This window comes from Camelus dromedarius, chromosome 3 (assembly GCF_036321535.1).
Source record: "Camelus dromedarius isolate mCamDro1 chromosome 3, mCamDro1.pat, whole genome shotgun sequence".
In the NCBI taxonomy this organism is placed as follows: domain Eukaryota; kingdom Metazoa; phylum Chordata; class Mammalia; order Artiodactyla; family Camelidae; genus Camelus; species Camelus dromedarius.
Genome location: NC_087438.1, coordinates 98,848,385 through 98,861,720, shown reverse-complemented (window position 1 = coordinate 98,861,720; position 13,336 = coordinate 98,848,385). Strand labels below are relative to the sequence as shown.

The window sequence follows — 13,336 nt, the reverse complement described above, 5'->3', positions numbered from 1 at the left end:
TTCCTATCAGTGCTTTAAGAGTGTGTCCCAAAAAGTATGCTCTGTTATTGGTAACTTTGCATTAGGTATGGTTTCCTAAAAATGAACTCCAAGTGTAACATTAGAGAGTAAATCTTTCTCTTTCCTAATATACACAGTCATTAGTTTGATCAACATCCCTTCCCAACTATGCGTTTGCTTAAAATTTTAAAAAATAGCTTTATCGAAATATAATTGATATACAAAGAGTGGCACATAGTTAATATGAAGGTGTTTGCTTTTTTGAACTTGATATCCTGCATGAGAAAAAATCAGATTTTTCACCAGAAAACTATTCAATTCATGATCACAGCGATATTCTGTTATACATAACTGAAAAATTGTGATACAATCTGCTCATTCATCATTAGCCTTCTAGCTCAGTTTAAAATATTCCATGGGTTGAGTAGTTGCAACAAGCTGTACAGACTCAGCAAGCATCCTAGGCCATTGCTGCTTCAAGTAGCATAACAGCTCTCATAGAATGAAGTGGTGCAGAGGGTACAGCTCAGTGGTAGAGTGCATGCTTGGCACGCATGAGGTCCTGGGTTCAATTCCCAGTAAGGCCGTTAAATAAATATATCTAATTACCTCCCTAACCTAAATAAATAAACAAGTAGATATATATATAGATAGATAGATAGATAAACATATATATATATATTTTAAAAAAGAATGGAAGTCAGGGAAGAATGTCTACTAATAAATTACATTCCAATTTTAGCTTATCATCTTGATTAACTTACTAGATAAAGTGAGTTCCTTCCTCTTCCACAGAAAAAGGAAGATAAGCAAAGCCCCTGACATAATTTCATTACTAGAACCAGAAGAAATATCAACATCCAAACCCACTGCCAAGTACTCTACAAAAGCAATCAACAAATATCCTAATTATCAATCCTAAGTTATCAACCAATATCCTAAAGTTAAGATTGATATTTTGTACAGCTATTAGCTTAAATTCTCATGTGGCCCAAGCAAAATTACTCCAGCTTTCAGGTTTTGGTGATCCATTTTCCATTTAAATCATCCTAGCAGTTTTACTGGAGTAAATTGGCCCTTAAATAAGAAGTTTCATGGGATCCTTGTTTAAGTTACACCATGGTTCAGGCAGAGAAAAATTAACACTCATAAAATTGTCTTATTAAAAATAAATCTTCCCCCATCTATCATGACCCCAAACAAGGACTTCTCAATCAAGAATGTGCCTAAGCACTTAAGATTTCTATATTGGCTTTCATAAAAACTTTAGAACAGTTTTACGTCTGCCTCTTGTACCTCCTGGAGAAGCACACAAATCATTATTACTTTTCCCAACAGAATGTCAAGTGTAGTGATATGGAAAGCATGACTCCTTTTTCTATCAACAATCTCAAAAAAAAAAAGGCTACTGTTAATTACGTACATATTATGAACTAGATGGTTTATATGTTATCAGTAGTCTTCACCCCAGTCTTTCGAATTACACATTACAATCTCTATTTTGCTGAAGCTGAAAGAGATTAAATAACGTCAAAGTCACATGGTTAGGAGTTACCTCATTACAAAGCTGCTGTTTCTCTATCATACTACATCTTAGAATATGGATATTAGGTAATCCCCAGAGCACGTACATTTGTTCATTCATTCACTCAGCAACTATTTACTGAAGCCTATTTAGCTCATACTGGAAGCATAGTTGAGCTCACTGGTATTTGAGATACAGCCTAAGGGTCATCACTATTCATTGCCCCAGCTCTTGACGATTTGCCCCTAAACTGAGTTACGTGAACAGAAACCAGCATAATTGGACCATACTAGTTTAGCTTCCCAAATAATTTCTGCTGTGTGTTACATCTTTCATTTTGAATCGACCGTCATATGAAAACTGGCCATGTGATAAACATTTTGATAGCTTTCACAAAAAACCCCAGAAACTACATTGCCCTCTATTCTTCTTGATATTATTTAGGAACCTCTACTTAGTAAATTCCATTTGGAACTCAATGTCGATACAAAGTTTGCCATTTTAGATAAGGTCAAAAACTTCCTTTAAAAAAACTAGACAAGTAGAACCATACTGTATTTCCCTTTTTGGTCTTGGTTGTCAAGAAACATAAAGTGACGCGAATCTCAGTAGCAGCAACTCTTTCATTTTAGGGCCATTTGATTATCTTTCATTCTCCAAATGGTTTTCAATCTCTTTTATAAGTCTAGATTTTAATTAACTACCGTATTTTGAAAATAGATAGAAAACAAATCAGGAGAAAATAATCAGGATATTATGGTTTCCTACCCTTTCACAGAATTCACCAAAAGAAACCAGGCTTCTTACAGGTTCCAGCAATGCTTTTCCAGGAATAATATATTTTAGCATTTGATTTCTGTTCGACATTCTACAATAAGCATAAGGTTCTCAGGAAACAGAATCTATGCACTTTCCAGAAAATTTTCCACTGTGAGAATTATGGGAAATTTTACATAAGAGAGAATTCCTACAAATTTACCACAGTATCAAAATGCACACAAAACACAATTTGTTAACTCTGAATATCCCACAAAGTCACCATTAAAATCATCAGTGTGGGCAAAATGGGCGAAAGAAATATTTAACCTGGAAATTACCTTTAGACATGGTATTCCTGAACTCTATGATGGGGATGAAAAATAAACAATTTCTTCCATTTTTCCTCATGACAACACTTACACTGCATATTTCAGTGAGAAACTTTTAAAAGTGTAAGAAATAAATTCTCAATATTTGGAAGTTCATGAATGATATGAAACCATGAAATGACTTAGGACACTGACAAAGTATAATGTATGCATCCCTAATGACCAGAAAGAAGTACCACACTTTAAAAGAAACTAAATGCAATTTGTGATTTTGTTAGCAATATCATGTGTAGTTAGAAGTTGCTCTATTTATGAAAGTTTATTTAAAATATCATCGAATACTTTTCATTGAATTAGACTTATCCCCTCTAGAAGAATTTGTATTCTTGACAGATAAATTGGCTAGAGATGTTCAACATAAAACTGTTGCATGGCCAATAGGAAATAAAAGCAATCAAAAACAGGAAGAGTTGTAGAGTTGTAAATTAAATTAGAAAAATTATAGAGTTTTAACAAGTACTTTACAAACTGGATATAAAAATTTATATATGCCATATACAAATATATTTTAAAAACTGTTATAAACAAGGCATGAAGGAAGACCTGAAAAGAGGCCTGAGGGAAGGCGGCCCGGTTGTCACTGGTGCCTGCCATATTTATATAAATGTATTGGTGTCTGCTTTATAAACTCCGAATATATGTTACTTACTTATAATAAGATATTTTGCTCAGAGGAGAATATTTTATATAAACTCACCTGAATTAATGCATGATTATCTTTAGAAAACACCGAATCGCCTGACAGCAAGAGAGGCTCGCTTTTCTCACAGCTCTCCTGGCTGATGAGCGTGTCCGCATAGTTGGGCTGCGGGAAGATCACGTGACTCTTCCGCGAGTCCGCGGTGAGCGACACCTCGTGGGAGTAGGTCTGCAGGAAAGCCCGCACCCCGTCCACGCCCACGAACTGAGAGGCGGGTACGCCCGCCAAACGGCCTTTCGAAGCCTGCAGCACGCGCGACGTGTGCCAGCGCCTCAGCCTGAGAGCCAGCAGCACGATGACAAAGGCCAGGAAGACACAAGAGACCGCAGCCACCGCCACCACGAGGTACAGTGTGAGATCTGAAGCATCAGAGTCCCGCGGGACTTCCAGGCTGCCCAGGTCGGCCAGGACATCTGGGATGCTGTCAGCCACGGCCACCGTGAGCGTGACGGTGGCCGAGAGAGGGGGCTGCCCATGGTCCTGGACCGCCACCACCAGGCTCTGCTTGAGCGCATCTCTGTCCAGCAGGGCCCGCGCTGTGCGCACCTCGCCCGTGTGCAGCCCCACCGCGAAGAGCCCTGGCTCGCTGGCCTTGAGCAGGCGGTAGGACAGCCAGGCGTTCTGGCCTGAGTCTCTGTCCACCGCCACCACCTTGGTCACCAGGTAGCCAGGCTCTGCGGAGCGGGGTGCTAACTCCACGCCTGTGGAGCCATCTGTGGGGACAGCAGGGTACAGGATCTCAGGTACGTTGTCGTTCTGGTCTAGCACAAATAGTCTCAGCGATACGTTGCTGCTGAGTGGAGGGTCCCCGCTGTCATGTGCCATCACTTGTAGCTGCAAGTCTCGGAACTGTTCATAGTCAAAGGAGCACAGTGCATACAGGACACCAGTGTCGGAGTTGATGGAGACGTAGGAGGACAGAGGAGCTTCCCGGAGGGTGCCCTCTGCCAGGGAATAAGTGACCTGGGCATTCTTTCCATAGTCAGGGTCATAGGCGGTCACAGAGATGATGGAAGCTCCTCTGGGGTTGTTCTCTAGGATATAGGCGGAGTATGAGGCATGAGAGAAGGCAGGAGGGTTGTCGTTGGTGTCTGCCACGTTCAGGAAGATGTGAGTTTCCGTGGACAGAGGTGGACTTCCTAGGTCACTGGCAGTCACCGTGATGTTGTAGCTAGGAACCAGTTCTCGGTCTAGGAGTGTGTCTGTCACTAAACTATAGTAACTTCCATAAGACTTTTCTAATTTAAAGGGCAGATTCCCTTGGATGAAACAGATCACTTGTCCATTTTCGCCGGAGTCTTGGTCATTTACATTTAAAAGGGCAATTAACGTCCCTCTGGGAGAGTTTTCCGGAATGGAATTGGAGACAGAGGTGACTACTACTTCAGGGGCGTTATCATTCACGTCCAAAACTGTGATCAGGACTTTGGCTCGTGCAGAATATCCTGCGTTATCCATTGCTTGCACTTCCATCTCATAGAATCCAGATTCCTCGTGATTCAGCTCCCCTATTGTTGAAATTGTCCCTAAATGACAATCTAGCTTGAAAACTTGAGCCGCTTTATTGTCCACATACCGGAAGGAATACATCACTTCCGCATTGGCTCCTTCGTCAGCGTCGGTGGCGTTTACCAGAAGCAGCTTAGTCCCCACCTCCACGTTCTCCGGAACGCTCACACGGTACTCAGACTGAGCAAACGCTGGTGCGTTGTCGTTCACATCAACGACCATCACACGGATGCGCGCGGTGCCAGTGCGGACTGGGTCGCCAGCGTCAGAGGCCGTGAGAACCAGGTGGTGAACAGCTTTTTCCTCGCGGTCCAGGGAGCGCTCCAGCACCAGTTCCGGGTACTTGTTACCATCCGCTCCGCTTTGCACGTCCAAGGAGAAGTGAGTATTACTACTGAGCTTGTAGCTCTGGAGTGAATTCTTCCCTATATCCGGATCCCAAGCGTGCGGAAGGGGGAATCGCATCCCAGTGGCTGCATTTTCACTCATTTTTATTTCTAATTCACCCTCCTGGAAATAGGGGGCATTATCATTAATATCCCTCACTTCTACCACTACACCGTATATTTTCACGGTATCCTCCATCAGAATCTCCAGATTTAGTTGACACTTGAGGGATCCCATACAGAGCTCCTCCCGGTCTAACCTACCCGCGGTGATCAAGCTGCCGCTTCGCGGATTCAGAGCGAAAAGTGTCCTACCTCTGGAGACGATGCGGACTCCGCGCTCCTCCAGTTCCTGGGGTTCCAACCCCAGATCCTTAGCGATGTTACCCACCCTAGAGCCTTCCTCCAGTTCCTCGGGAACTGAATAGTGGATTTGGGTGCATCCAGTTTCCCACAGAGTCCCCAGGAGAACTCCCAGCATGACCAGCTTTGTGCAGTCCCGGTGTAGTAGCGCAAGAATCATTGTCAGTTTCCTCAAGGATTACTTCCAATTCTTCTCTTGACCACCTAAATCAGGATTAGCTCTTCCGTCCTTAAAATCCGACAGTTGGGAGACCAGAGCCCCTTAGTCCGGAAGATGGTTAGTTTCTATCTGTGCTTTGTGCTTCAGGAGCGTGCAGGGCTAGCGAGATCACTCTGCTTTTCTCTCCCTGATTGGTGAACAGCGGCGCTCAGAGTCCTAACCAATTACTGCACAATCTTCAACTCCGGGGAAGGATTTTGGTTTTAAGACCTTAAATAGCTCCACCTACTGTTCTTCAAATAGGGATGGAGCCAACTAAAACTACAGTATTCATTTTACTTGAAATTTCAGTGAGCTTCTTTTTATTTCCCTAAATTTTTCATACAGAGCCACTTTGAGATTATTTTCTGTAGCTGGAGGCATATTCTCTTTTTCCAACGAGGTTTTAAATGAATTTGAAGTTTCTCTAAACAGTAAATTTAACCTTATTATTTTAGAGCACTTACTTTGATATCACTCCACAGCACAAAGGCACTTATTATGGGAATCTCCTTAGAAGTTTCATGTTTTAAGACACTGTATAATAGAGTAATTTAGAATTTCTTACCCAGCTAAAATCTAGGGCAAATTTTTGATAGAGTCTTGCCTAAATGAAAGAACTACCTTAACAAGCTGTTGACACTTACTATTTAAAAATAAATTTTTCACAATTATATGGAAACCTAAAATTAAGAAACGTGATTGTACGCATTATCAGAATCACACTCAACAGGAAGTCAAGTGAAGAAGACACAGTAATATTTTTAGAACAAAATTAAGATTTTTTAGAACAACTAGCATTTAACTGGAAATAACGGAAGTAGTATACTAACATATTACATTTCAAAAGAATGTTTAGGAAAATAAAAAACCCAAAGAGTATTACTAACTTACCTTTTTCTGGGTAACAAATGTAATTCCAGTTACTGAGATTTACTGGTAATACACTTGAAAACCCATCAAAATATAGGAAAAATTCTCACTATTGTGCTTTCATGAATGTACATACTTAGATTCTGAGGATAAGCATGTTTGGCAGGCATGCCATGAAATAATACATTTAACTGTGGGATGAAATCTATAAGTAGCTCTGAGAAAAGGCAGGGCATATAACTGACTTGTTCAATGGGATGCAAAAGAATCCCTAGCAGATATACCTAAATATTATCAAATCATTACTTAATTTTAAAGCCTTTTTTTTTCATGCATTTCCCTCTCACTTTGTAGTTGATAGAGCAAAGAAAGTCTTATATACCAAGATACTGATGTTCTGAAAAAGAGAAACACTTACAGGGAAAAAATTATGCTCCTATTAGAAATACTGGAGCATAGCAAAGGAAACCATAAGCAAAACAAAACGGCAATCTACAGAATGGGAAAAATATTTGCAAAAGATGAAACTGACAAAGGCTTGATCTCCAGAATATATAAATAGCTCATATGACTTAATAAGAAAAAGACAAACAACCCAATCCAAAATGGGCAGAAGACCTAAACAAGCAATTCTCCAATGAAGACATATGAATGACACACACGAAAAAATGCTCAATATCACTAATTATCACAGAAATGCAAATCAAAACTACAATGAGGTATCACATCACACCAGTCAGAATGGCCATCATTCAAAAGTCCACAAATGATAAATGCTGGAGAGGGTATGGAGAAAAGGAAACCCTCCTACACTGCTGGTGGGAAGGCAATTTGGTGCAGCCACTGTGGAAAACACTATGGAGATTCCTCAAAACACCAAAAATAGACTTACCATATGACCCAGCAATCCCACTCCTGGGCATGTATTCAGAAGGAACTCTAATTCAAAAAGACACCTGCACCCCAGTGTTTATAGCAGCACTATTTACAATTGTCAAGACATGGAAATAACCTAAATGTCCATCGACAGATGACTGGATAAAGAAGAGGTGGTATATTTATACAATGGAATACTACTCAGCCATAAAAAGAATGAAATAATGCCATTTGCAGCAACATGGCTGTTCCTAGAGAATGTCATTCTAAGTGAAGTAAGCCAGAAAGAGAAAGAAAAATACCATGTGATATCATTCATACATGGAATCTAAAAAAAAAAAAAAACAAGACAAATGAACTTGAATATGAAACAGAAACAGACTCACAGAATACAAACTTGTGGTTGCCCGGGGGTAGGGAGGTGGGAAGGGACAGACTAGGAGTTTGACATTGGTAGATACTGAGAGGTATATATACAATAGATAAACAAGTTTATACTGTATACCACAGGGAAATATATTCAAGATCTTGTAGTAGCTTATGGTGAAAAATATGAAAACAAATATATGTATATTCATGTATGACCGGAAAATTGTGCTGTACACCAGAAATTGACACAACATTGTAAACTGACTATAATGCAATTAAAAAAATAATGGAGTGGCAGCAGCATCATAATATCTACTTCTCACAGTAAGAGAGATTTTATTGTGTGGGGGGGGTAAAGAATAACTCAGGTGAAATTGTCAAAATACTTAAAATACTTGACAGCTAATAATGAAGTTACTGACCCACACAGAAAGGAACAGAAAATATTGAAAGTGGGCAAAAACTTGAACTGACAGTAGGTATAATCTGTTTAAGATTTCCTTTCCTAAATATTAGGAATTAAACCAAACCCATATGCAGATGAAAGGCTGAAACTCACGTGAGTAGAAGCAACAGAGTTAGAGTTCAACTTGTTATTCTCCTCAGTGACACTTACTCCCAAAGGAGCTTCATTGGAAAGATCTTCTGGAGGGACCATTTCTGGCGTCATGGTGAGAATATTAAACCCTGTTTCCCGAGAATTGGCCACGTACAGATTGTACGAATAAGGCAAAGTTCCCTCGTTGTAGTTGGAAAACCCCTCTGGTCCAGTCTTAGAACAGAGACTAGGCTGAAAGCAGCCCCAGGTGGCCAGACTAGAGGAGCGTCGCAGGCGCAGGGCAATGGCCAGAATCACTACCAAGAGGAAGAGCACGGAGATCAAGGCCAAGGCCACTACCAGGTAGAATTGCAGCTCATCTTGGGGGTCAGAGGGCTCTGGGCGGTCACTGAGGTCAGGCAGAGCCTCCTGCAGGCTGTCCGCGAAAACCAGGAGCAGCGTGGCGGTGGCCGAGAGGGGCGGCTGTCCCCCATCGCGCACTGCGACCAGCAGGCGCTGGCGGGCCGCGTCCCTGTCGCCCAAGGCCCGCGCCGTGCGCACCTCGCCCGTGCGCAGCCCCAGGCTGAAGAGCCCGGGCTCGCTGGCCTGCAGCACGTGGTAGGACAGCCAGGCGTTGTGCCCAGAGTCGGCGTCCACCGCCACCACCTTGGTGACCAGGTAGCCGGGCTGCGCGGCGCGCGGCACCGTGTCGAAGAGCGCAGAGCCGTCGGGCCCCAGCGCCGGGTACAGCACCCGCGGCGCGTTGTCGTTGCGGTCGCCCACCAGCACGCGCAGGCTCACGTTGGCGCTGAGCGCGGGCGAGCCGTGGTCGCGGGCCTGCAGCGTCAGCTCGAAGGCGCGCAGCTGCTCGTGGTCGAAGGCGCGCTGCGCGAACAGCACGCCGCTCTGCGCGCTCACGGACACGTAGGACGACAGCGCGCGCGGCTCCAGGTCGCTGGCCACGATGGAGTAGGAGACGTGGCCGTTGGGCCCCAGGTCGGGATCTGAGGCGCTGACTTGGGCGATGGAGGCGCCAGGCGGGTTGTTTTCTGCCACGTGGACGACATAGGAGGCCTGGTGGAAAACCGGAGCGTTGTCGTTGACGTCGCTGATGTGCAGGGTGACGCTTCTGCTGGATGAGAGAGAGGGCTTGCCTCTGTCAGTGGCTGTGATGGTGACATTGTACTCCGGGATCTGCTCCCGGTCCAAGGCTCCATCTGTTACAAGCTTGTAGTAATTATTGGCGGAAGATTCAATTCTAAAAGGAACTATTTCTTTTATGAGACATGTGACCTCACCGTTTTCTCCCGAATCTTTATCATGTGTTTTGAACAGAGCGATCACGGTTCCAGGTTTGGCATCCTCAGTTATGGAACTAGACACCGATGTGAAAATCACCTCTGGGGCACTGTCGTTCTCATCTAAAATTTCCAGTATAATTTTACACTCGGTGGCCATGCCTCCGCCGTCCTTGGCCTCTATGCTTATGGTATAACTGCTACTGATTTCAAAGTCTATAGGGTCTTTGGATTTAATTTCTCCACTTTTATGATCTAGCACAAGCATTTTTCCAATATCTCGCGGTGTTTTGAAGGAGTAGGTTATCTCTGAATTTATGCCCTCGTCTTGGTCGGTGGCTTTCACCTTTACAACAGAGGTGCCTGGGGGCGAGTTCTCACGCAGGCTAACTTTGTACACATCTTGACTGAACACTGGGGGGTTATCATTGGCATCAGTGACCTTGATCCTGATTTGAGTGGTGCCAGTTTGGATGGGATCACCCCCGTCCACTGCTGTCAGGACCAGAAGATGGGAGCTCTGTTGTTCCCGGTCCAGCGGCTTCTCCAACACTAATTCTGGGACATTCTTGCCTTCAGTCTTATCCTCAACCATCAGAGAGAAAAGCTCACTGTAGCTGAGCTGGTAAGTCTGGAGAGAGTTAGGCCCTACATCTGCATCTATAGCTGATTCCAGGCCAAACCGAGTTCCTGGAGTTGCAAATTCGTTGATTTGTAAAACAATGCTATTTTGGGGGAAATGAGGTGGGTTGTCATTTATATCTTTTATCATCACGTTTATGTGAAAAACATTTAGAGGATTCTCTGCTACAATCTCTAAAGGCACGACACATTGAGGGTTTTGCGGACAGAGTGACTCCCGATCTATTCTGTCACTCACAAGTAAATTTCCATTCTCCGTGTTCACAGTAAAGTATTGTTTCTCTGCGCTAACTCTGAGGTTGCGGGTCAATAAATCCCGTACAGGCAACCCCAGGTCCTCAGCGACATTCCCCACCACTGAGCCTCTGGCCATTTCTTCTGGAATAGAGTAGCGGATCTGCTCGGAGAGCGCTCCGCGTAACAAAGGCAGCAAGAAAGAAAAGAGTACTTGCCGCCGCCGCCGCCAGGTACTGCTCCTCTGCTCCGCCCTATTTCCCATCCTTCTCTGCTCTGCTACAGCCTCAGACGTTAAGAGAAGATGATTTACAAATTGCGTTTAAAATGTCTACGTCGACCACGGAGAAAACTCAACGCTCCCAGTTTGAAGACATCCCAGTCCGTAACCCGTAATCAGATATGCCGAGCAGAGAGCCTGAGTTCCCGCTACTCTCCTTGCCGACTTGCTTCTGTGATCGTGCAGAAAATCACATGGGTAGATATTGGACTCCAGCTCTGGCAGCGCATTGGCCAACAGCGGCGCTTGGAGTCTATTTAGAAAACTGCAGTCAGAAGCCTTTTAATAATAGGATTCGGTATTCCGATAGATATATTGTACTGATGTATAGGAAATGAGTCAGTTTAGGAGTTTTGGACAGATCTATTTTCCACTGTTTACTACCAAATAAGTATCCCTAGAGATGAAACCCTATAGAAGAGCCATTAACTCAGTAATGAGAAAAGTTTGTCTTTTTCTAATCAGAGGCAATACACATATTCGAAGAACAAAGTCTTTTCTCCAGACTTAAAGCAAAGACCATGTGGAAAAATAGCCCCACCAAGTGGTATGGGGAAATTGTGACAGCCATGAAGTGACACCCAGTATTATCTTCAATCTGCTATGCATATAATTTTCCTCCTCCTTTCATCAGAGGAAACTGGAGGCGAGATCAAAGGTAGGGTTTTACTCAAGATAAAGATGACCAATACCATACAGTTTCCCTTGTTAATTATAAATGACATTTATGAAAAGGATTATTAAGTGTTTTACACTTTAATCATAGAGTATACCCTAGTAGGTTACCATAGACATTTAATGACATGAAATGTAAGTGTTTTAATTTTATCCTTTTATTTAACTGCCCCATATGTTGCATCTCAACATACCTTTCCCGCTACCTCTAATCAAAATAACCTTCTTAATCTCAAGTGTCAAAACCAACCTTTCCTTTTTATTCTCTAAGATCATGGTTGACAACTCCTAACTAGTTCAAACTATGTTAAAAAAATATGGAACAGCCTCTCTCTTCCAACAAACACCTCATATTCTTTTTATTCATCTAATTTCAGTTCAAGTAACATGCCTTAAATCTTTTTTTTCTCAGTTTGGAATTCCACAAGCATAAATTCTAGCCCTAGATGCTCAAAACAATCTCACACGTTTCTTGACTTCAATACAAATTTAGGCATCTGTTGCAGGACTCCCCTTTCCCACAGTTGAAATTCTTTTCACCCAAGCACTAGATACTCAATTTATAGTTAATTATAATAAGGTCAATTCCAAAATGAGAAAGGAAAACTTGAAAGGGAACATAAATATGCAAGTAATTTGGGCCAAATACCTCAAAGTGGTGTGAAAGTGCTGAGCTGAATTGACTATGGAGATAATTCCTGTGACCAAATGCCCTAAATCAGTTTCCTTTCCCTCCTTAACTTTCCTAGACACTGCGTCACATAACACTTATGTTAGTAGGTAATTATCAGGGCTTCAATAACAAGTTGGTTCTGAATATAAGAATTGAGTATACTTATAGTTAATACAAAAATGAATTTACAAATGACATAAAGAAGGAATCTCAGAAAGTCTAAATACCCACTCTGTTTCTTACATTCACAAACTATTCCATATGAATAAATCTGAAAAATGTGAGCATTTTTAGCAGATTTGAAAACAACTTTTTGAGACGCACTGGATCAACATTAAGTTATTTCCCTAAGGGAATTTACTACGCTAAAAAAAAAAAGTCAATAATACACACACAGACATTAAATTACAGGTAAAGGAATAAAAGGAAATAATATCAGTATTTCTTCACTGTAGAAACAGAAAAGATGTCTAGAACTTAACAAAAAAAGTGTGTTCTACATTTCCTCTCCCAAGACAGTCTAGTATTTAAAAGATAGTCACTATATCTTGTTTTGATGGGATAAATAAGTGAGACAAAGGTGAAATAATCAACATGATTGAAACATATTACCAGCCACAAAAAATAAAAACAGAATTGTTTCATGCTCAGAGAAAAGCTTAGACGTGTGCAAGTGTACGTGTGTGTGTGTGTACATATGTACTGTGGATAAGAAACAGAGCTAGAGCAAGTATGCTATTGAATCAAGTGTCAAATATGAACATTAGAAATAAAGCGAGCAACGGTAGAATACAATCATAAATCAGTTGAGGTGATAGGAAGTTGAAATGAAATAAAAAAATTGTGAATCATTAATTTGAATCATAACCAGTTTACACTGATAGCCGTAGACACTGATGATAAAAAAAATTACTAAAAATCAACTTACAATAAAGCAATCTATAACTGAACTGGACCTTTGAAATTAAAACAAAACAAAACAAAACACCAGGACTAAAAAAATGACTTTTACAAAACCTCTCTAGAAAATGTTAATTTGATGAAAGGT

General features: G+C 41.9%; 1 protein-coding gene across 21 annotated transcripts in view; it reads right to left on the bottom strand.

The window, feature by feature from the left end:
- Positions 1-13,336, bottom strand: part of LOC105090796 (protocadherin gamma-C4) — a 165,890-nt gene that overhangs the window by 67,960 nt on the left and 84,594 nt on the right. Inside the window, exon 1 of one of the 21 annotated variants that reach the window (XM_031449209.2) lies at positions 8,508-13,249. The exons of 18 other annotated variants lie outside the window; for them this stretch is intronic. In XM_031449209.2, the coding sequence (XP_031305069.1) occupies positions 8,508-10,925 (2,418 nt within the window). In that variant the 5' untranslated portion in view covers positions 10,926-13,249. Of the gene's footprint in view, positions 1-3,370; positions 6,579-8,507; positions 13,250-13,336 lie in introns of those variants that run through there. 2 more of the 21 variants (XM_031449215.2, XM_064484388.1) reach the window with 2 other exon arrangements.